Raw genomic sequence first — 21,868 nt, forward strand, 5'->3', positions numbered from 1 at the left:
TCATAGACACTAAGGGCACAGACACTTCAGCTGGGTGCCTGGCAGGTGTAAGTGCTAAAGAAGTGGTACTTAGAATTACTAATAGTTTCACATTTCTTACTTTCGGCTGACAAGGTGTCCCAAAAGAAAGATGTTAAAAGCTTTTCCTCCTCCCTATCAATGGACTACAACCTTGGGTACACAGGATTCACCCTACCTGAATTCCTAGTCCTAGGACAGCCTGAAATTTACTTGGACTGCTGCTGCTGTTAAGTCGCTTCAGTCGTGTCTGACTCTGTGCAACCCCATAGGTGGCAACCCATCAGGCTCCTCCGTCCCTGGGATTCTCCAGGCAAGAGTACTGGAGTGGGTTACCATTTCCTTCTCCAACGCATGCATTTACTTGGACAGCCTGCATATTTACTTGCATCTCCTGGTAAATTTCTGAATCAGCAAACTGCTTTGTCCTTAGAGCACAAAGTAGTCCACTTTTACTTACACAGGTCCTTCCTTAGATCTTTTACATAAAAGGGTCTGCAAACGCAAACATAAAACAATAACCATGAGCTAGAACTCATCTTGTTCTTGGAAAGCAGAAAAGAGCCTGGTACTGTGAAATCTATGGGAAAAAGTCAACATCCATGGCTTATTCTCTGCGCTGACATCCAGAGTTCAGGATGAGCAGAAGCAAAGACTCAGGCAAGGAGCCCAAGGACTTGCCAATGAAGCTTTCTGGACTTCCAGCGCAGGGCAAAATGAGTTAGATTTCTCTGAAAGCCTGAAATACACTGTAGACTCCACTCTACTGCGATTCTGTCTAGAGCTAGCCTAGCACCCCTCTGAGGGTAAGGTGAACCCCTGACCCTGAATCCCACCAGATCTGTGGGAAGAGGGGACCAGGTGGTGCACAGTCTGGCCGGATTTCTACACGGCACTGTTTCAACAGACAAACTCCCACCTTTCTCCTCTAAAACATGGGGGTCCTTTTCTGTTTCTACAGCTGATTCCAGGTGATTTGACATGAACTCTACCGAAAGAAACCAGATCTCGAGGAGAGCTTACAGAGAGCATGGTCTGATATGAAAACGTCAGGAATGGGGTGAGGTGGTGATAGGAATGGAGCAGGATAATTAAATACTTAGCTTCAAAGTCCCACTAGGGCATTGAAGACAGAAGGGAATTCTAAGTGAGCTTGGGAGACTGTTGCAAGCCTTCGGTCACTCAACAAGAGAATCCAGTAACCAAGCAACAGTGTACACAAGCAAAGCACCAGACAGTAGGCATGGGGTCTGAGTCTCATTCACCAAGTCAGGGAGCTGGAGAGCAGCACATCTGCATGCGGCCGTGACAGGAATACAGGTGAAAGGGAAAAGAAGCTAGGTGAAAGGGGATATTATACCAAAACCTGAGATCAATTACCTTGTTTTAGTATACACTACCACCCTTTTGTTAATAAACATACGATTTAAACACCACCATGATGGTCCTGGTTACACCATAAAAGGTTAAAAGAGGAACTAAGGGTATCAGCCTTGATATCTACCTAAAAATGAGGAAGAAGGGGATATTCTCTCCTCTACTTTTCCTTTGATTATAAAAATGTAAACCTCTGCTCTCGGGGCTGCGCTTGCTTGCCTGCCCCCTGTATCTCTCACAAGCATCCTATGCTAATAAACTCACTCTTTGCCAGCCACTCTGCCTCATACTGAATTCTTTCCACATTGAGACAAAAAAACCTGAGTTTCAGTAAGCCCAGGTGAATGGTTTAAACTAAGAGACTGTGTTCGAGTCCCCTCCTAAGGCAGGGATTGTGGGTTCAAGTCTCAATCTGAGGTGCAGATGGGTTCAAGTCCCATCTGACGAAGAGTGTGGTTTTAGCAAGAGACTTGAATCCACCCCTGAGAGGCCACCGCTCTATGCAGGCTCCCTGGGAAGGGAGCCCTGGCAACAGAGGGTCACCATGTGCACCATCACACCAGCTCGGAGATGTTCAGATCACCAAGTCCTCTCCATTCTACTCCCTAAGCAGACCCCTAAGCCAACACCTCCTCTCCACGCCCACTCCACTGCCCTCCCTCCGGCTCTTGCCATATGTTGCAGTGAGATAATGCAACAGCTCTCCTGGGTGTTCTCCTGTCTCCAGTTTACCTCTCTGTTGTCTAGAGGCAACTTTCTAGAACAGACCTCTATTCACGTTCCTTCCATGAGACTCAGCATGACACAGAAGGCTCCGCGCAGCTACACTCAGCTGGGGCCTCAGGCCTCTGCCACCTTCTCTCGTGTTCCAGCCACACCAGCCACTCTTTGTTCTCCTGCCTCCCCGTCTGGGCTCTCTAGGCTCCCCTTCTGTGATGCTCTTTCCGCTCTGACAAACTCCTACTTCTCTCCTGCTGAACCTGATGTAAGTGTCACCATTCCCTTCTCCCAACCAGTGACAAATTACATAATTCCCTTCCTAACCTTATCGTTGGCTGAAAGGGTGACTTGAGAGTTATACATTCAAGAGCTCCTCAAGGATGGCAACCACATAACATTCATCTCAGCACCCCGCCAGCGCCTGACGGCAGGCTCCGCAGAACATAAGTTAATCAGTGCTGACTAAAGCGGGGAGGCCCTCTGAGAGGCCTTCAGGCACGCCAACAAGACGCTCACCTTGCAGGCTACCCGGTGTGGACACAACTTCCCGAAGCCCAGGGGAGGCTGGATGCGGCGGAGCAGAGTGACCACGTCCAGGTGCTTGATCCTGCCCCTGGAGGCAAAGTGCAGCGTGAGGGCAGGGTGGCACCACCCATCCAGGCTTGAGGTCCCTCCCACCTTCCCAGGGAGCACAGCCAACACCCAGAAACAGCTCATACAAGCCACATGGAATTCTTTTCCACTTACTTTGCCTCGGGGTCATATTCAGACCAGATCCGTTTGAATTCATCTAAATGGTGAGGCCCCAGAATAGACCAGTCCCGGGTGAGATAATCAAAATTGTCCATGATGACAGCCACGAAGAGGTTGATGATCTGTAAAAGCCAATCGAGGGGAGTTTCAGGTGCAGTGAGTTTAGCTGGGTTCAATCCTAGTGAGTGCTTCCTGATTATAAGGGTCACAAGACATCTGGACCCATTTCTCCCAGAAAGGCTGAAAAACTTTCCTTCTAAAGAATGATTAAGAAAAAGCAGGCTTCCAGCTTTCACAAATGGTTTGGGTATAGTCCCCGGGGGTGGCAGGGAGGGTGGCGGGGGGTGGGTAGGTATTGTCTGATCTTTTGAAACACACTGGAGTTTTATAAGTTGCACCGAATAACTCACTGTCGTAAGTTACTACTATGTGCAGTGGCTTTGAGATTTTTATAAAAGAACCAGCAGCCCTAAGAAGCTAGAGTGGTGAAGCCTGTTAGTGAGCACCAAAACCCCTATTACAACAAAGGCATTTATATTAACACAGGCCTCACTCAGCAGAAACCTCAACTGCCCAGTGGAGTCTAGAGTGCTCATCAACATAAGATACCGCACAGCTATTTGATGCGGCAATATTACTGGTCTGAATCTCAAATGCGACATGAATATCTATGAGAGGAGTGCAGGGGTTTGTGAGGCAATTCTGATCACTTACCAGAAATGCGCAGAGCATATAAAAACTGATGAAATAAACGATGGCGAAGTTGCTCCCACATGTGTATTCCTCCCCGGGGTTGTAATCCGAGTCAGGGTCGCATTGCTTCCCCGGGAGGCAGGCTAACATGATTTCCTGCCAGGCCTCCCCCGTCGCACACCTTTTTTGGATCAAGCAAAGAAAGAAAGAAGGCATATAAGGCTTAGACCCTCAAGAAATTTTAAGAAAAAATATTTTTCAATTAGATCAAAACCTAAGTAATTTGGGAGGAAGGCAGCTTGATTTAGTCAAAATTCCTAAACTGAAAATCCTATTTATTTTCAAATGCAACTTGTATCAGTAAGTGGAGGACCAGCTGAAACTCCCTTTGATATGCATCAACCACTGGATACAAGCACATCAATTCTTTTAGTATAAAGGGATGTTTGTTTTGTTGTCTTCTCTCTTTTAGACACTTACACTGTAATTTTTAAATGATTATTATTTTTAGCAACCTAACATCTGACAGCTTGATTAGATTCCCCATTCAATTCTGTTGAAAGAAAAGAACTGGAAACTAACTTACAAAGAATTTGCTCTCCAGTCACTAGAGTCAATAGAAATTACTTGTATGGTTTCTAGAAAGTTCTCACACTTCAAGGCACTCTGTTTACAAAGTTATTAAAAAGAGTTAAAAACAATCCCATACAGCTTAAAATTGTGCATCTCACAAAGCTCCCCACTGACTGTGCAAAAGGCTTCCATGTTTCGGCTAAATTTTCATTTTCCTGGTTGTTTGAGTGCATGCGCCCATGTGTGAGCATATACTCCATACCCTCCCAGTGGCTCAGCAGACCTACTCATTCACTCCCAAATGGAGAACCTTACGCCAATCACAATGTGAATGACCAAAAGCCAACAAAATTCCTCTGTGACTAAAATGCTACCATGTCCATGTAAGAATACAAAACAAATACAAAAAACCACCAGGACCCAACTGCTTTAAGAACTCGGGTCCTCTTTTGCTCTGGAGCCCAAAGCCAGAGACATCTACTCGGGACTGGACTCGGTCACCTGAAGAGCAGCAGCACCGCCTGGGGAAAGGTCTGGAAATTGTTGTTTCTGTTGATCTGGTTGTTATCTCTCATGGCCACTTTCCCGAACATCTAGAGAGAGAAATTATTAGGGGAAAAAGAAAAAATTTTATCATATGGAGGAAAAAAAAAAAAAAAGCCCTCCACATGTGAATTTAGAACTCAAGTTCAGTCAATACCCAAAATGCCTGGCACTTGATTCATCCCACTGAGGTGTGCTGGGCTCTCTTCTAACCACTGGGCACATCCTCAGCTCGGCAAGTTCCTACCCTGGGGAAGGCACGCAGAAATAACCAGACAGGCAGCCCTCCCAATGGGAGTTCGGCTGGTCCAGCCCCACAGGAAGCACAGAACAGGCTCAGGGGATCCCTGAGGCTGGGGGCTGGCACCAGGGAAGGCTTGCAGGAGAAGTGAGGATAAGGACTGGACTGAAGGGTAAGGAGAACCCAGTCAGGCGACAAGGAGGGCAAAGGGTGCTCCAGGCAGAGGGTGCAAGGCCTGCAAAGGAGCAGAAGAGACATGGCCTGGGTACTCCAGGAAATGAAGCCAAAGTGAATGTGATAGACAGACCAAAGACAGGCTGTGGACAAGCACGGGGGGCTGGTGGGCTTTGCTGTAAGGGCCAGGAGAAGTTACTGAGTGCTTCACTCACAGAGATTATAGAAGCAGACTGACATTTAGGAAGAGCCTGATGCCCAGTGAAGACTCTTCAGTGAACATAGGGTGGTACATGTGATGCAGTTTGCAGTTGTCTGTAACACTTAAGTTTTACATGAGGACGTTATGGCATAAAAGACCTTTCGGGGCCCAGAGCACCAAAAGCTGCTGAAATACAGGGGCTCAAGCACACTGACTCTTCATTCAAAACTCCTGGTGACATGGAATCTAGAAAGATGGTACTGATGAACCTATTTGCAGGGCGACAGTGAAGATACAGACTCAGAGAACAGACTCACGGACAAGGGCGGGGGGCCGCGGTGGAGGAAGGAGAGGGTGAGGTGAATGCAGAGAGTAGCATGGAGGCATATACACTACCATACGTAAAATAGGTAGCCAACGGGAATTCGCTGTATGACTCAGGGAACTCAAACCGGGGCTCTGTAACAACCTAGAGCAGTGGCAAAGGGTGGGATGTGGGAGGAAGGTTCAAGAGGGAGGGGACATGTGTACAGCTATGACTAATTCATGTTGATGTATGGCAGAAATCAAACCAAGATTGTGAAGCAATTATCCCTCAATTAAAAATAAATACACAAGTTAAAACCCTGGTGAGTCCTGGTGACTTACACATGCTTCTCTGCTTTAAGAATACAAAAGTCGGGACCACCACGTCTCTGCCACTGGAATACTTCTCCTCCTCCTCATCACAGCACTCCCTGACCTGAACCAGTGGAGAGCAGGGCAGAGAGACCCCGGGGTGGAGGGTATCCAGGACCAGACTCCTTCACCTCCCTCTCCCCACAGAGGCTCTGCCCCAACCCAGCCACTTCATGTTAGGCTCAGTTGTTAGTGAGCTCCTGTCCCCTCTTCATTAGGGCTCAGTTGTTAGTGAGCTCCTGTCCCCTCTTCACACCTCACGAGGGGCTGGAGAGCAGACCCCAGGTCACAGGAGGGCTTGCTTGCATGCTTCTTTTTAGAGGGGCGCTTCTGAGGCAAGATAATGGCTCACTTCAGCCCCAGCATCTGAAATGCTTTCAGATGATAAACAGATTTTAGTATCACTCAGTATCCTTTTAGCAACGGTGGTACAGAAAACAGGACAATTACGGCTTCTTTCAGTACTGCACTTGTCTACACTCAACTGTGGGTTTTCTCCATCAGTTGGCTCTCCTCAGACACAGATCAGGGGTGGGGAGAGCCCTAAAGTCAGCTTAACCTCCTCACACCCTTCTAACCCTGGGGCTCTTGCTGGTACAAGCCCTGTCCCGCAGGGCCAAGTCTTTCTCAACTTTATTGCTCTTTAGCAGCCAAGCCGGGCTAAAAAACCATGACCTGCCTTTCCAGTCCACCTGTCCCAAGAGCAGCATGCTGGGGCGATGCAGCAAAGGGATCCAGGGGAGAGGTGCCAGAGCATACCTGCATGCCGATGACCGCGTAGATGAAGAACAGCATGGCAATGAGAAGGGCGACATACGGGAGCGCCTGGAAGACAGGAGGTACTCGGGTCAGTGTGAGCCTCCGGTCCCTGCAGCACCGATGGCTTGGGGGCGGGGAGGGGAGAAACTGAAGGCCCACATAGGGAACACCCTCTATTCTTTTCCATGCTATACTGAAAGGACATCAGTAGTGAGGAAGAGCTTTGTAAATAAACCCCAGCGCAGCAGCACAGCTTCAGCCCTGAGGACAGCAGCCCATACACCTCGCTTACGAAGCTGCAGGCATAATGTGCTGGCCATGGTCATCAACAGTGTGTCCTCCTCTTAAATAGTGTTACCTCTCACAATAATGCTTAAATAACTGTTGGATTCCTTTGTGAAACTACTGTAATTGATAAAATGATTCCAAACTGCTTGCTTCCTTCTTTTGTGGGTGTGTCTGCAGCGGGAGCAAGCAGCTGTTTTGCAAAGGAACATCTTTATTTAAAATCACCTTGTGTCTGCTGAAGTACTTCCTTAGAGTGAAGTGTTAGGAGTGGAATTACTGGGTCAGAGGGGAAGAACTACTTTTTGGCTGTGGCTGTAGAAAGCAAGACACTTTTCTTAAAATGCACCCTTTTTGAAAGAAATGCAGAGCTGGGGGCTGGGACGGGGAGGAAAAGGAGCTAGCCCTGTGGTGGCTAAGCCTGGGCTCTCCTTAGGAACATCAGATAAAAGCATGGGTGTGAGATCAGACAGACCCCTGGTCTTTTAAGCCAAGGCTCCTCAAATGCTTTTCTCCCTCATCTCAGGTGACAGAATACATCCATGTGCTCAGCATGCCTCCAGGGAGTGCCCAGATTGTTAAGGCCAAGCTCACATGCATAAAGCCTCCACTTGTTCTCCTATCTGAGAAAGGTCATCAGACAGCCAGTGGCTAAAAAGCCTCCCGACTTGTGCCAGGTCTGGGTCTGTGACTGCCAGCTTGGCCCAGAGCGGCTGCACCATCATGACAGCTGGGCTGGTTAACAGCCCCACAGGGTTAGTTTCCGGCTGTCCTTGTCATACCAACATGCGTTTTCTCCCTAGATAAGTGTTGAAGAATTTTGTTGGCACAGCTTCTCAATTTTTATGGTCCGCTACTTGGTGACATGAATTTATCTATAGTGACCAAAACCTTTTTAAAAAGGACAAATGACATTACTGCAGGGAATCATTCTATCTTTACAGCAGCTCAGTCACAAACATTGGTGCTCTGCATTAATAACAACAGCCTAGGCTTTAATCCCTTTCCAGGACCTAAGCTCACCTGCCTGGAACCCCCACTGGCCCTGTCTCTCTCAGAGCCACAGCCCGGCTCCTTCCACAACCTCATTTTCCCCAGCAGGACTCGTGAATTTCCTTCGAATCTCTGGACTGACCTCCTTCCCCAGATGCACACCTTCTCCTCTTCACCTGTTAAAAATCTGCCCACTGTGGAAAAATGTCTCCTGGGATATTAACAACAGTTACTTGAGACGTGGGGTGGGTTGTTCTCTGTGTATCTTTGGATAACTTCCTTTGTTAATGTGAGCATTTATAGCTTTTGAATTAAAAACTGTCAAAAGATAAAGAAATGAAGATCCATGACTTATTTTCTAATGTTTCTGTGCATCTACAAGCTCCCCAAGTGGTGTACCTCTGGATAAGAATGTGGGCCCCTCCCAATGGAGTAAGTCCAAAAGACTGGAATATCTGGTGTGGGGTGCCAGAAGGTACAGGAGAAGCTGCGTTCTGTTTGGAGCAGCTTGGAGAGCACAGCTGACAAAGGGGACTGGCTTATACCCAGATGCCCTCCACTATGCAATCCTGCCAGGCACAGGATAACCCAGGGTGGGGGATGGTGTGCTGGCCCAGGCCAGTTGGTCTCTTGACTTTGTATTTATCAACAGGTTAGCCACCGGACTGGACTGTGGCAGCCTTACGACGCTTCCAGGTATCGGCTGGGACCCTCCCTCTCTCAGACATCACCATTCACCCCGGGCGTGAAGCCCTATATCTCTGTCCGTCTTGGAAATGCCACAGAGCTCTCAGCTGCGGGTCCTTACTGCTCTTTCTTCTGCTTCCTTAAGCAACTCATCCTAAGTGATTTTCCCAAGCAATGCTGGGCAGGTCTCTTCGGCGTTTTATGTCCTCCATGGACCTTGATGGTCACAGTGGTCCTGCCGAAGGGAGGGTGGATCCTCTACGATAGGGAACGACCTCTGACTTACACATGATCTTCAAAGAAGCCCCTGGCATGGATGGCTCTTACCTGGAAGGACTTAATAAAAGTCCACAGCAGCGTCCGGATGCCTTCCCCCCTGCTGAGAAGCTTCACCAATCGCATCACTCGGAAAAGACGGAAAAAGGTGATGGAGATTCTATTGCTCTCTTCAGAGTTCTGAAGGGTTATCATGGAGAGGTCAAACCCAATGGAAAGTAGAACATGCAACACTTTCAGAAAAACAGCAACAGATGCACACAGAGGTGGCAGAGGTAAGAATTCAAGATGTGTTTCTAGGGCTTTTGCACCTTACAAAGCATGATATGAAAGGAGAAGTTACATGCTAACAACACAGGGCTTTGGAAAACTGCGTCCACACAGCACATGCATGTCCACGTGGTCTAGAGTGTTAAGAGGAGGACGCTGGGCTGGTCAAGAGTACTGGACACTGATGATGAATGCAAACCACTGCAGACACTGTTCTGGAAGGACAATCATGGAGAGTACAGAACAACTAGTGGAGGGCTCGACATGGCCAAATAAACTCAAGGGAAAGACCCAGCCCCCTGGGGACTAGTCACTGATCTTACCCCAGGTGTAGCGGTTGGGACAGGGACACTTTCACTTTCAGTTGGCTTTAAGAAATCAAAGATTGAAAATGCATTAATGAACTAGGAAGGAAGCTGGGGTTCAGGAGAATAGCCCCTCCCCGCTTTTAAACATTCTGTGGTTTGTATCTCAGGAGAACCCATGTGCTTCCTCCCTGAGGAAATGCCACGGCACTGCCTGGGGCTGGACTTGAGGGCGGGCAGCCACTGACGCAAGCTCGGACACACTCCTTGCCAATCGACACCCCAGGACGTGATGTTCCAAGGCTGACAGACATCCAGTAGAAGATAACGCTGCAAGACCTCGGGGTCCCCACACGCAGAAATGCAGGGTGGGATTCTATTTTCTTAGTCGGGGTTGTGGGTCTGAGGAATGAACTGCTCTGAGGGAAACCACTCCTAACCCTGGGGAACAGGATGACTCTACCCAACAGGGAAAACTGAGTGGGAGCTGCCTGTGGTCCTCAAACCTCCCAGACTCCACTCTGCTCCCAGGCCCACAGAACTGGTGGGGCTGAGTCGGAGCACACCGGAGAGGGGCTGGTTACCCCCTGAAGCTGTCACGGCCCCACTGAGAAGGCTCAGCTCTAGATAACTCCTGGGAAGAAGCAGCCTAGCACCAGCGTGCCCTGGGCTTCTTCAACACTGCCTTACCTGAGGTCTGGCTGGGCTCTGGTCCCCAGGGTGCAGAATCCCAGCCCTTGCTGCCCTGTGCTCACCTGCCTCCCTACTCAGGCTGGGAGGCCCCAGGGGCAGGGGCCTCACCTCATTCCAGTCAGTGCCCAGCACAGTGTCTGGCACTTATCAGAGGTTCAGTAAGTGATTATGAGAATGCAAAGAGGTTGTAAGCCAACTCACAAATATCAGGAGGCATCTTCAAATTCAACAACGATGGCTGAACAAGAGTTGGGAAGTGCCAGCCTTCTTCCCTCCAGTGGGGTAACCTCTGCTGAAGCGGCCAGGCTACTGGGCAGCCAGCACAGGAAGGGGGCTCTTCTGGTTGAGGGGCCATGAACTGCCGGGCGCTCTCCAGGCCTCTAGGGAGCCTCCCTGCATGGCGTGTCTGTACAGCTAAGGGATGTGCATGCATGCCTGGATGCACACAACAATCAGCTGGGTTCTCCTCCCTGGATACCAGGAGAGGAAAAACTCCCTTCTGAAGGCTCACTCTTGTTTACGGCTGCCTCCTAAGACCAAAACTAAAACTCTGTAAAATTCATAAAATATAAGGCATTTGGGCACGACATCTCACAACTGAAATTCAACAATGAGATTATGAAGCTAGGACTAACAGGTTCTGGAGGGGTTAGGAAGGGGTCCCTGCTTCAGCTGGGATGCTTTTTTTACATTCCTTCTATTATCTCACCTCAAAAGAGACTGTATCTCCTTAAAGGGACAGATGATGGTTTTTAACTCATGACTGTAACAAATGAAGGACTTTGTTTACCTGCTTTCCCACACCACCTCCCTCAGGGCTATGTGCAGGGGGCTCCAGTCTCACCCACACAGCTGGCCTGTGAGGAGGTGTGTGCATGTGTATGTGTGCTCAAGGAGACCAGAGTGTGTACCAGACAACACTCTGTGGGATACTTTTGCAAAGTCGTGTTAGACCTGCAATAGAATAAAAGGCTGCTGGTCGGGGACCACACTCTTTTTGGCCATGACCTGGCTCAAGCCTCTCCAGGAGGGGCCTGGCTGACCCCTCCCTAGCCTGCTCCAAGAATGACCGAGCTTGTACACCCCGCTGGTGACATGGGAAAGTTAGCTGCCAAACGGACTTTTGAAGCATATGTCTCTTTTTCAACTGCTGTCTCTGAAGTATGCCAGATCTTGGGCTACGAACATGAAATCATGGGTATTCTTGTTCAAAAAAAAAAACAAACAAACAAAAAGGAGGAAGAGATAGCATTTGTGGAGGGACAAGGCAGCATGACATGCAAGAATGGAAGCACAGGGCAAACAGCACACCAGGCTGCATGCGTCCCCAGAGCAGCCTGGGACGCCCCTCCCCAGCCCCCACATGCTATGCTGGGCAGGGAGGATGTCACTGGTAGCACTCGGGGAAAAGTCCAAGTTGCCAAAATATCTTACAAACTGAGGGACCCTGAGGATGGCTTTCCTAAACTACAAATGCCAGCCCGATGAAAAGGGCAGGCCAGCTCTCACCCTGGGCTACCCATAGGAACTATCTGGGGATCTTTAACACTCTGACGCCTGGGTCCAACTCCAAAGATTCTTATTTAAAGGACCTGGAGTATGCCCAAGCTTTGGGTATTTTTAAAAGCTCCCAGGTGGTTCCAACTCAGCCTGTCACTCACAACAGCTCATTCCCTTTAGATCTGGAGCAGCCACACAGAGTGGGGCCACCAGAAAAGCCCACACAGGCTGTTACAGCTAAGCAATGGCTTCTTCTGGGGTTGATAAGGGTTCAGTACTCAGAAGGATGCAAACTGAGTAGGGCCATCCCCATCTTCCATGAGGGATGGAGGCAGCTCACAAACCCAGGGAGCTGGCAAAGGGTATAAATGGACCCTGAGCAAGACACCACTCTGCCAGACTCCTGGGATCAACCACAGGACACTCCTAGAGGCCAGGACGCTAGGGAAGGTCTCAGTCCCCAGGAAGCTTCTACAGACAGCACTGAGGGTTAAACGATCAGTCTTCAATAGGGGGGTTTCCAGGGTCATCCTGGGCCCTGGGCTAGATGGCCTTGCTAGCTCCTTCCTGAGATGCCAGTCTTCGTTCTGAAACCCTACAGGAGCATGGACCCTTAGCCTTAGGAAGCCAAACTATACACCAGGGTCTGGAAAGCCCCTTCCCACAGGGCTCCTAAGCAGGCTCTTGAGATGTAGGCTCCAGGCCAACCCCTCTGCAGCCACAGGAGTCAAATGAGTCCTGAGTTCCCCAAGTGCACAGGGAGCAGTCTGCATTTAAGCATTAAGTCTCATCTTTTCCCCCAAAAAACTGAAAGGATGCCATTTTCCAATCCAGACACAAAGCAAACCAAGTGAAACTGAAAGGGGCTCCGTCGTGTCCGACTCTTTGCGACCCCATAAGACTGTACAGTCCATGGAATTCTCCAGGCCAGAATTCTGGAATGGGTAGCCATTCCCCTCTCCAGGGGATCTTCCCAAGCCAGGGATTGAACTCAGGTCTCCCACATTGCAGGCAGACTCTTTACCAGCTGAGCCACTAGGGAAGCCTGCGTTTACGCATTAAGTCTCATCTTTTCCTGAAAAAGCTGAAAGGATGCTGTTTTCCAATCCAGACAGGAAGCAAGCCAGCATCCCAGCAAATCAGTTACTCTGAAGCATACTGGGGAATTCCTATGGGGAGCCTCTGACTTCTGACCTGACAGGTAACACCTCTGGCATGGAAGGCTTCTGTATTGGGGATTGCTGAGTCTGTCTCCAGAAACCAGCTACCTGGTTCCTGGAAAAGGGTGAGCATACAGCATGGAGGGCTGAGCAACCTGACTGTGGATTCAGAACAAGAGACGGAGGATAGCTGTGGGCCACCTGGTCCACCCTGGGTCCACAAGTCAGTGACAGTTCTGACGTGCCTGGGAGTGGGCTCCCTACTGTTGCTCTTGAGTACCAACAATGCAGACATGGCTTCTAAACAAGTGTGCTGCCTCCCCAGTAGCAACGACACAGGCCAAGTCTAAATGTCAGCGACAGCCATTCTCTGGGTTATGGAGAATATGAGGCTGGGTCATTTCTCCACTCTAGGAACAAACAGGCATCAAAGAAGGAGCAAAAATGAGCCCGCCAGTCCTCATCTGACATTTTAGCAGCTTGATGTTGTGATGACCAACTGTGATGAAGACAAGTCCAAGAGAGCTCTCAAACCACGACTGTGGCTGGGTGGGTGTTGGGGAGGAGGGAGCAGGATGAAGAGGGTTGGGTGAGCATGCAAGCAGACAACGGAAAGGGCCATCCAAACTGTTTTCACAAAGAGCACAAACGCAGGCTCGATTTCTCACTCCCAGGTCAGATCAATTCATTCCTGTGACTACGCTGGTCTGTCACAGAGCCACGTGTGACTGACCAAGATGGCCCCAGCTCAGGTGCCAGGCTGGAGACACAAAATAGGGCCCAGCAAACAATGTAGATGACCACGACCCACAGCACTCCTGTGAAATTCAGCAAAAACCAAAGGTGGGGAAGCCAAAGACAAGAATACAGTCTTTTGAGTGCTTTTGCTTTAACGACTTCACCGTATATATGTTTATATATACTTGCCGCTACAATTTTCTAAAAACAAAACCAACATGAAAATCAATTAGGCAACAGAAAAGATCAACAGAGGTTGGGAGAGACAGCACAGCAAATTAGATATTGCGAAAAATGATGACTTATGGCAGCTAAAAACAGCCAACGATGGACCAAGAATATTCATGCTCAGCTGAGTCAGGAGTGCAAGGGATAGGCCACCAGGGAAATCCTGTGTGCTGCTTCCCTGTGGAAATCGGCGTGGGAGAGGGCGGGCTGGAGGAGCCACCAGTTACACTGCGAGAGTTATGTCACCAGAGGTTAAGGACACCTAGTCTCTCTTGTCTCTGTGCTGTGGTCTGCAGGTCATAGATGCCCAGTGAAGATGTGATGAAGGACTGAGTAAACGAGAAGGTGGCCATGAGCATCCCTTCTACACGGAGGCCCAGCACAGAAATGCTGAGGCCCCTAAGGTCCCCTACTGGCCCAGGGCCTTGAACTGGCACTACTCCCGGCTCAGGGAGGTTCGGTCTCAGGCTCCATCTGACCAGGGGAAAGGTCACAGTTACTGAAAAACAGTACAAGGATGTTAACCGGTGTGATTTTTGAAAGCCTGATGGAATGTCAATGAAAGCCTGTACTGCACAGACACCCCCGAGTCAAATGCTAACTACAAAATGGTCTGTGGGCTTTTATAGACCTGGGGCTTTCCTGACCAATGCAAGGTGAAGGAGGACACATCTGAGACACTGCTGAGCAGGGCTGAACCAGAGGGAAGGTGCAGTGGGCTCAGCCCCAGCACGTGGTGAGGCAGCCAGGAAGCTGCGTGTGCTTCTGCGGGTGCACCGAACGGGGGTCAGGCATTACAGAGGCGGGCTGAACACCTGGTGCACAGACCTTGGCCATATCCTGGCACACAGAAACTAAGCATGAACTCCACCACCTGCACGACAGCACTCCAAGGAGGTCTGCTCCAAGTATCATTTATGGTATTTGCATTAGAGACCATCTCTGACTTAAGGGTCTGGTTCCAGAATGTTCACATAAGTTTTCTTTGATGGAGGCTGTAAGTGCTGTATGTGGTGAGATGATTAGGCAGGGAGATGTCTGATCGTAAACTGAGAAGAGAGCCCAGGGCCACCCAGGGAGGGTCCTGCTGTTCTCCCAGCATCAGATTATTTTATAACCAAGCATAATTTACACATGAGGAATGGCAATTTTATACCTGACTCGGGGAGTATTTCACATAAAGTGGAATTTATAGACATCTAAGCTTATGGAGGTTGGCGGATCTAAGTACCTAAGTCTAACAAAATACCATTTCAGTACCTGGTCATGGCATGAAGTTGAGTGTCACGAGGCTTAACTCACATCCTCAAGGACACAGTAAGTTCATTTCCCTTATTATTACAAGGAAAATCTACATTTAAAGTAACGATGTTCTATCTCCCTAACACTTTGGAGTTTTTTAGCAAGTACATTCATAAATACTCCTATCATTTTATCATTGCAATGTACCTACGAAGCAGGGAAGGCAGACATCATTCACCCTGGTGGGTCCATGAGGGAACTGAGGCCCAGGTCCAGCGGTCCACTATTCTATATTCCACTATCAGCCTGGCCCCCAAAGCAGTGGCATACAGAGACCTCCTTCTCCTTATTTGATACATGCTGTCTGGGCACCAGGATGGACCATACGATCCCACAGATGTCAGCCAGGCAAAGCGTGGCAACCCATTCCCAGGCAGGCGTCAGGGGCAGAGGGTCAGGCTGGTACCATGGAGCAGGAAGCCCCGCACAGCACACAGCAACCCACCCCATGCTCCACCCATCCCTGCAGAGGGCTCCACACAACCTGGGCATGCGCTGGGGACAGACCAGGTGGGCAGGGCCTGTTCTGCCCGCAACAGGCCCCCCTGGTCGAGGCATGGGTCAGATCCCAGAGGGGCCAGTGGGAGGCGGTGCTGCCCTTTTTTGGAGCCTCTGAGTTTTGAGAAAGGCTCTCTGGATGTTTCCTAAAGGGTGCAGGGGGTGTCACTCCATCTACCACACTGCTCCCAACACAGGATTCAACTGGGTGCAATGCAGGAGTGCTGACACCCTCTCCTGATACACTCGAGGGCCCCCTTGCCTGGCTTGGGGCCGCCTTCGATCTGCATCACTACTTGGGAGCTAGGACGGGGACGTTCTCCAGTGTCACCAGTAGGGCAGGGTACAGGTGAGGATATCTAGGGCATGGCTGTGGGGTTTCCCTCCTGTGCCTCCACAGAACCACGGTGGGCACCAGGGCTCACATTATCAACTCTGTTTTCCAGCTGGAAAAATTGAGGCATGAAGCAGCTGGGGGCCTTGCCAAGGTCAGACAGCTACCGAGCGGCAACGCTCACATACCCACACAACTAACTCCCAGCCCCTAACATCTTAAGAAGGTCTTTACTAATCATGTTTTCATTCCAAAATGGCAATTCCACGTTTACTTCCCCACTGTCATTCAGGGGAAGGGGATGGGGGCAGGAGGGAAAATAGTCTTTTGGAACAAAAGTGAAAGTCGTTCAGTTGTGTCTTGACTGTTTACGACCCCATACACTATACAGTCCATGCAATTTTCCAGGCCAGAATACTGGAGTGGGTAGCCGTTCCCTTCTCCAGGGGATCTTCCCAATCCAGGGATCGAACTGGGGTTTCCTGCATTGCAGGTGGATTCTGTACCACCTGAACTACCAAGGAAGCCCTTGGAACAAATGTGTGCGTGAATTTCTAAACGTGTATAGAGACGCATGGGGGAGGGTTTCTGGTCTCTTCCACGTTAGACTTAACGAAAACAATTAGGTTTATAGGACACAAAGTTGGCTACTTACATTCACTTCAGTTATAGCAATATCAACGACGCTACCAACAACAATTAAGGCATCAAAAGTGTTCCATGCATCAGTGAAATAGTGCTGTTAGGCAAGCAGCCAGAAGCCACAGAAGGGAGGAAGCACAACAGGAAAAAAAGAAGAAAAGGACAGTGTTATCAAAGGGGAACATTCTAGCACGGAGCCGCTTGGCTACTTAAAAAATCGCCCTAAAATAAAAATATACTAGGTACGTCATTTTGGGTATCGCTTCTGACAGAGCAAATAAAAACAGTCACGAGTCTGTCTTGCCCTGCCTACTGTACCATCGTCAGTCCCGCCAAAGACCATTCGTGTCTCAAAAGGCTTGCGGATCAAGTTCTACACTAAAAGGCCTCTCTTCCATGCTCTCCCTAGCAAACTCCTGGTTTCGGATCAAGTGCGATCGGGCTCTGTGACTTGTCCAGGTGATGCAGTGCAGGGTGGGGGGGGGGTGTGCAGACAGAGACAGGACGGGAGGCACCCTGGGCGGGCACATACTCACGTCGGCTTCGCTGAGGGCCACGTCTACAATGCTGCCGATTACGATGAGGGAGTCAAAGGTGTTCCAGGCGTCACTAAAGTACCCCTGGACAGAGCAGGCAGGGGCAGACGTTCATGAGCATGTAGGAGGGAGATGCCACGCCGACCACATGGGGACATACCCAGGCCCTGCAGCACCCACGGAAACCAGGAGCCAAAGGGACGTGACCACACCGTCCACCAGTGGAGAGGGATGTGGGGTGGGGCACCTAAATGTGTGAAAGAGTCCATACACACTCGCAAACACACACATGCATGCACGCACACTCAATGCAGATCTTGGTCCTAGGCGGCACTGGACCAAGCCACATACCTGCAGGACAAATGAGAGGGAGGCACGTGGCGATCCTGCCCTGGCACCCAGAGTCACAACCCCAAGCTGAGGGAGGAGAAGGCCCTCCTACTCCTTGCATGGGGTCCCCAACTACCCCACTTCCTTTACCCCACTTGAGCACTATGACCGGCATTTCACACATTCTCACTGTGTGCCCTGGAAACAAACCAGTATCCCTGCCCCTCCTCGCCAGTCCAAGTACTGCAGAGGGCATGTCCTGAAAGGATGTCCTCACAGAGTTCTCGGTCAAAGGGACACGAAGGTTTACAGGGAGACAGCCTGGCAATGCACATGGTCCAGGTACAGAGATGCAGGCAGGGGGTCAGTGCAGGCAAGGTCTCGTGGGGGAGGAGCACTGAGCTAGGGTGATGATGGTCGAGGCTCCAATTGTCCCCCAGAGCAGCGTCAACCCCTCAAGAGGCTCCTCTTTCTCTCCTGTCTTTCCCTCCCTCTGCATCCTCCAGGCTGAGAGGGCTCCTCTCCATCCTGCAAGCCCCCCAGAGGCCTCTGCGATCCTGGCCTCTCCAACCCTATGCTACCTGCCCACATCCACTTCCTCCTTCAGGCTCAGCTCAAATGCCAACGCCCTGATGGCTTCTTTGCAGGTCCTCCTCACCTGCAGCTCCCATCCTGGGGAGTCGGAATCTCTCTTGTTCTCTGCAGCTGTGATCACTAAATCTGGGGTCTGTGCCTGAAGGTCAACCCTGGGATAAGCCCTCTGAGAACGAGGACTGTGCTGACTGCTCTGCCCACCCCACCCCCACCCCACTCCACCCACTGATGAATCTCACCCCCAGCCCAGGGCTCTGAGCTCAGATAGTGCCTGACACGTGGCGATGCCTCCTCCTTCCATCAGCATGCCTCCTCCAGGTCATTCAGCTCTGCTCTATTGTCATTGTTTTGGGTTCTTGTATCTTGTGGAAGGTAGAACATCCCTAAGATGTAGCTTAAAAATCCATGTACGCATGGCACGCACTCTGCATCCTTTTCTGGGCTCAGCACAGTAGGGGCTATATTAGTGCCTGTCATCTCCTGATAGTCCCCAGGAAGCCCTCCATTGGAAAGCGCAGTGGGAGCTCTGTACCCAGAGGCTTCTGGTTGCAAGGCCAACACCTGAAAATCCACTGTGTCTTTTCAACAAGACAGGACGTGTTGTAGAAATAAAAACTCCAGTCTGAACTAAATAAAAAGAGGCCCAGCATGCTTACAACTGGGTGTACTTAGTGCTGGATCAAGAAGACCAGAACGGAAGGTTCTGTGAAGTGTCAGGTCCCAGGAACTGGTATCAAGCGCAGACCCAGAGGGAGCCGCTGCAGAGCCCGGGCCCTTTATGCCACTGTGGAGAAGGTGGACAGGCTGGCTGTTCCAGTAGCTGTGGTAGAGATGTCCATCCTGATCACTGTTAATCACCCCAAGTGCATTTACAGGGGAGCTCTAACACTGCCTGAGGGTTCGGGATTTTTAAACAATTTCATCTTAAAGAATGTACAACCTTCCCGACCAGCTGCCATGACTTCTGACCGCAGCCCCCCATCTCCTCTCCCCTCCCTGCCCACAGTCCCAGCACCTCCCTCACAGTTCCTCACCCTTGTGACTGCCACCTCCCAGACCCCTCTGTCAGTCTCTAACCAGTAAGCAAAAGCTTGCCTGCCCCAACTCTGTGATCTGTGGTACACGTTACGTGTCTGACGGGAGGGCCTGCTCAATAAATACCACATCTCACATCTTAGAGCTCCTCTTCTCACGAGGCGGGGCTCTTGGCTGGCCAAACTGAGGAGAACGGCGCCCCCATGTGAGGACAGGGCTGGTGCCCCTCAACAGACTGGCCGCGCTGGGCAGCGATGAGACCAGCACCCGGCCGCAAAGGCACAATCTGCTTCCCTCACCCAGGATGGCGCTGGACCACACAGTCAGCTGATGACGCAGTGGGCGTAACGCCGCCACTGTACCGGACTGTGAGAACACACGTTTATTTTCAGATTATTTGCATCACTGCAAACAGTAATGCACAGAGGGCTAACTGGCGGCCTAGCCACAGAGCACACTCTTGCAGGCAGAGCCTGTCCTTTCTTTAGGGGTTTAACAGCAACGCAGAGTCACAGAGCACGTGCAGGGCCTTCCCCTCACCTCGATAGAGGAACTGATGCCTTAGAAACACGTGGTCCTCAGGAGCGACTGGGCCTCAAGAGACACAGAGACCAGTAAAGACCCACTGTCCCTCCTGTTGCATCCCGCACACAGTCAGCCCCTGTCTTGTCCTGCTGTGGCACCTCCCTTAGCGGAGGCCACACCCACCGCCTGTGCACTCAGGCCCACTCTGCTTTGGACTTTATTCCGCAGGAGCTCCTCGCAGGAGTCCCTGTCTCTCCAGAGTGATCAGTGTTCACCTCTGGACCACTCCTATCAGCCTATGAACTATTCTCCAGCTGGCCCACCCTGGTCCATTGTGACGTATAAAGTCACTCAGAACCAACCTGACAGGAACTTGACCTTTGGGGTTCCAGAACTCTTTGGCAACCTCATCAACTCCCTCTCCAGAGAGTTTACTGTACTCACTAAATCGTGCCCAAATTTCAGAGGGTTCCTGGACTGACACCCCTAATCTAGGAGACAGGAGGCTCGAGTTAGTGCAGGTGCCTGGAATCCGTAGGCTCTGGCCAGGTGGCTCCGCTAGGGGTCCAGGGGAGGCAGAAAATGCCAGCCCTCCCCTTCTTCCCACATCCCATTTCCCTGTTTAGTAGCCTCCTCTGTAATAAAGTCACTGTCACTGAGTATGACTCAGCCCCCACCCTTCCCATCAAAGTCACCACAGCATCTGGTGACCAGCAGATTAGGCCAGGGCTTCCAGCACGGCACTGCCTTCATGCTCTCTCCTCTTAGCCTGTGACAGGAGGGTCTCCTACAACTGAATGCTGAGGCTGGGGGCCCGCATGTGGAACCAGCAGGCCCTAGCAGCCCAGTCAGAGTTGGCCCTTATTATTTTTTTCCTTTCTCACCCATTTGAAAGAACCAAGCAAGTCATTCCCAAGCAATAACATCGATTATTGGAAAACACTTCTGACTCTGGAAATTCAAAACATAACCCAGATTAACGTGGACATAGGACCAGGAAGTTTGCTGTTTCTGAGAACTCCGTCCTGATTGTCCATCAGTGTCGTCTCCTGCCCAACTACAGGCTCCTGGGAGCCAAGTTGGACCCACAGCCAGGACAGAGTACAGGCGCGGCATGGGTTAGGCAGCAAGGTGTTTGTAGTGGAAACGAGAAGCCCAAGTCCATGCTCTTTTTGCTGCCTGGAGTCTCTTTGCAGATCGAAGAAGCTGAGGCAATCACTGGCCTTTTGGGGTTTACTGAGGCAGCTGAATGAGGCGGTTTTCATTAAAATCCCAAAGAAAGACAATGCCAAAGAATACTCAAACTACCGTACAATTGCACTCAGCTCACATGCTAGTAAAGTAATGCTCAAAATTCTCCAAGCCAGGCTTCAGCAGTACATGAACCATGAAATTCCAGATGTTAAAAGTGGTTTTAGAAAAGGCAGAGGAACCAGAGATCAAATTGCCAACATCCGTTGGATCATCGAAAAACCAAGAGAGTTCCTGAAAAACATCTATTTCTGCTTTATTGACTATGCCAAAGCCTTTGACTGTGTGGATCACAATAAACTATGGAAAATTCTGAAAGAGATAGGAATACCAGACCACCTGACCTGCCTCTTGAGAAACCTGTATGCAGGTCAGGAAGCAACAGTTAGAACTGGACGTGGACCACCAGACTGGTTCCAAATAGGAAAAGGAGTATGTCAAGGCTGCATATTGTCATCCTGCCTATTTAACTTATATGCAGAATACATCATAAGAAACGCTGGGCTGGAAGAAGCACAAGCTGGAATTCAGATTGCCGGGAGAAATATCAATAACCTCAGATATGCAGATGACACCACCCTTATGGCAGAAAGTGAAGAGGAACTAAAAAGCCTCTTGGTGAAAGTGAAAGAGGAGAGTGAAAAAGTTGGCTTAAAGTTCAACATTCGGAAAACGAAGATCGTGGCATCTGGTCCCATCACTTCATGGGAAATAGATGGAGAAACAGTGAAAGAGTGGCTGACTTTATTTTGGGGGGCCCCAAAATCACTGCAGATGGTGAGTGCAGCCATGAAATTAAAAGAAGCTTACTCCTTGGAAGGAAAGTTATGACCAACCTAGATAGCATATTCAAAAGCAGAGATATTACTTGGCCACCAAAGGTCCGTCTAGTCAAGGCTATGGTTTTTCCAGTGGTCATGTATGGATGTGAGAGTTGGACTTTGAAGAAAGCTGA

At 50.1% G+C, this 21,868-nt stretch overlaps 1 protein-coding gene across 22 annotated transcripts in view; it reads right to left on the bottom strand.

Moving 5' to 3' along the window:
* Positions 1 to 21,868, bottom strand: part of CACNA1D (calcium voltage-gated channel subunit alpha1 D) — a 362,663-nt gene that overhangs the window by 53,030 nt on the left and 287,765 nt on the right. For 14 of the 22 annotated variants that reach the window (XM_061396665.1, XM_061396662.1, XM_061396659.1 and 11 more), the window contains 8 exons: positions 16,656 to 16,739; positions 9,566 to 9,610; positions 9,024 to 9,152; positions 6,732 to 6,797; positions 4,636 to 4,727; positions 3,583 to 3,742; positions 2,863 to 2,990; positions 2,632 to 2,728 (listed from right to left, as the gene is read on the bottom strand). In XM_061396665.1, the coding sequence (XP_061252649.1) occupies positions 2,632 to 2,728; positions 2,863 to 2,990; positions 3,583 to 3,742; positions 4,636 to 4,727; positions 6,732 to 6,797; positions 9,024 to 9,152; positions 9,566 to 9,610; positions 16,656 to 16,739 (801 nt within the window). Of the gene's footprint in view, positions 1 to 2,631; positions 2,729 to 2,862; positions 2,991 to 3,582; positions 3,743 to 4,635; positions 4,728 to 6,731; positions 6,798 to 9,023; positions 9,153 to 9,565; positions 9,611 to 16,655; positions 16,740 to 17,178; positions 17,263 to 21,868 lie in introns of all 22 variants that reach the window. The other 8 variants (XM_061396667.1, XM_061396663.1, XM_061396669.1 and 5 more) reach the window with 3 other exon arrangements.

This window comes from Bos javanicus, chromosome 22, assembly GCF_032452875.1.
Source record: "Bos javanicus breed banteng chromosome 22, ARS-OSU_banteng_1.0, whole genome shotgun sequence".
Classification (NCBI taxonomy): Eukaryota; Metazoa; Chordata; class Mammalia; order Artiodactyla; family Bovidae; genus Bos; species Bos javanicus.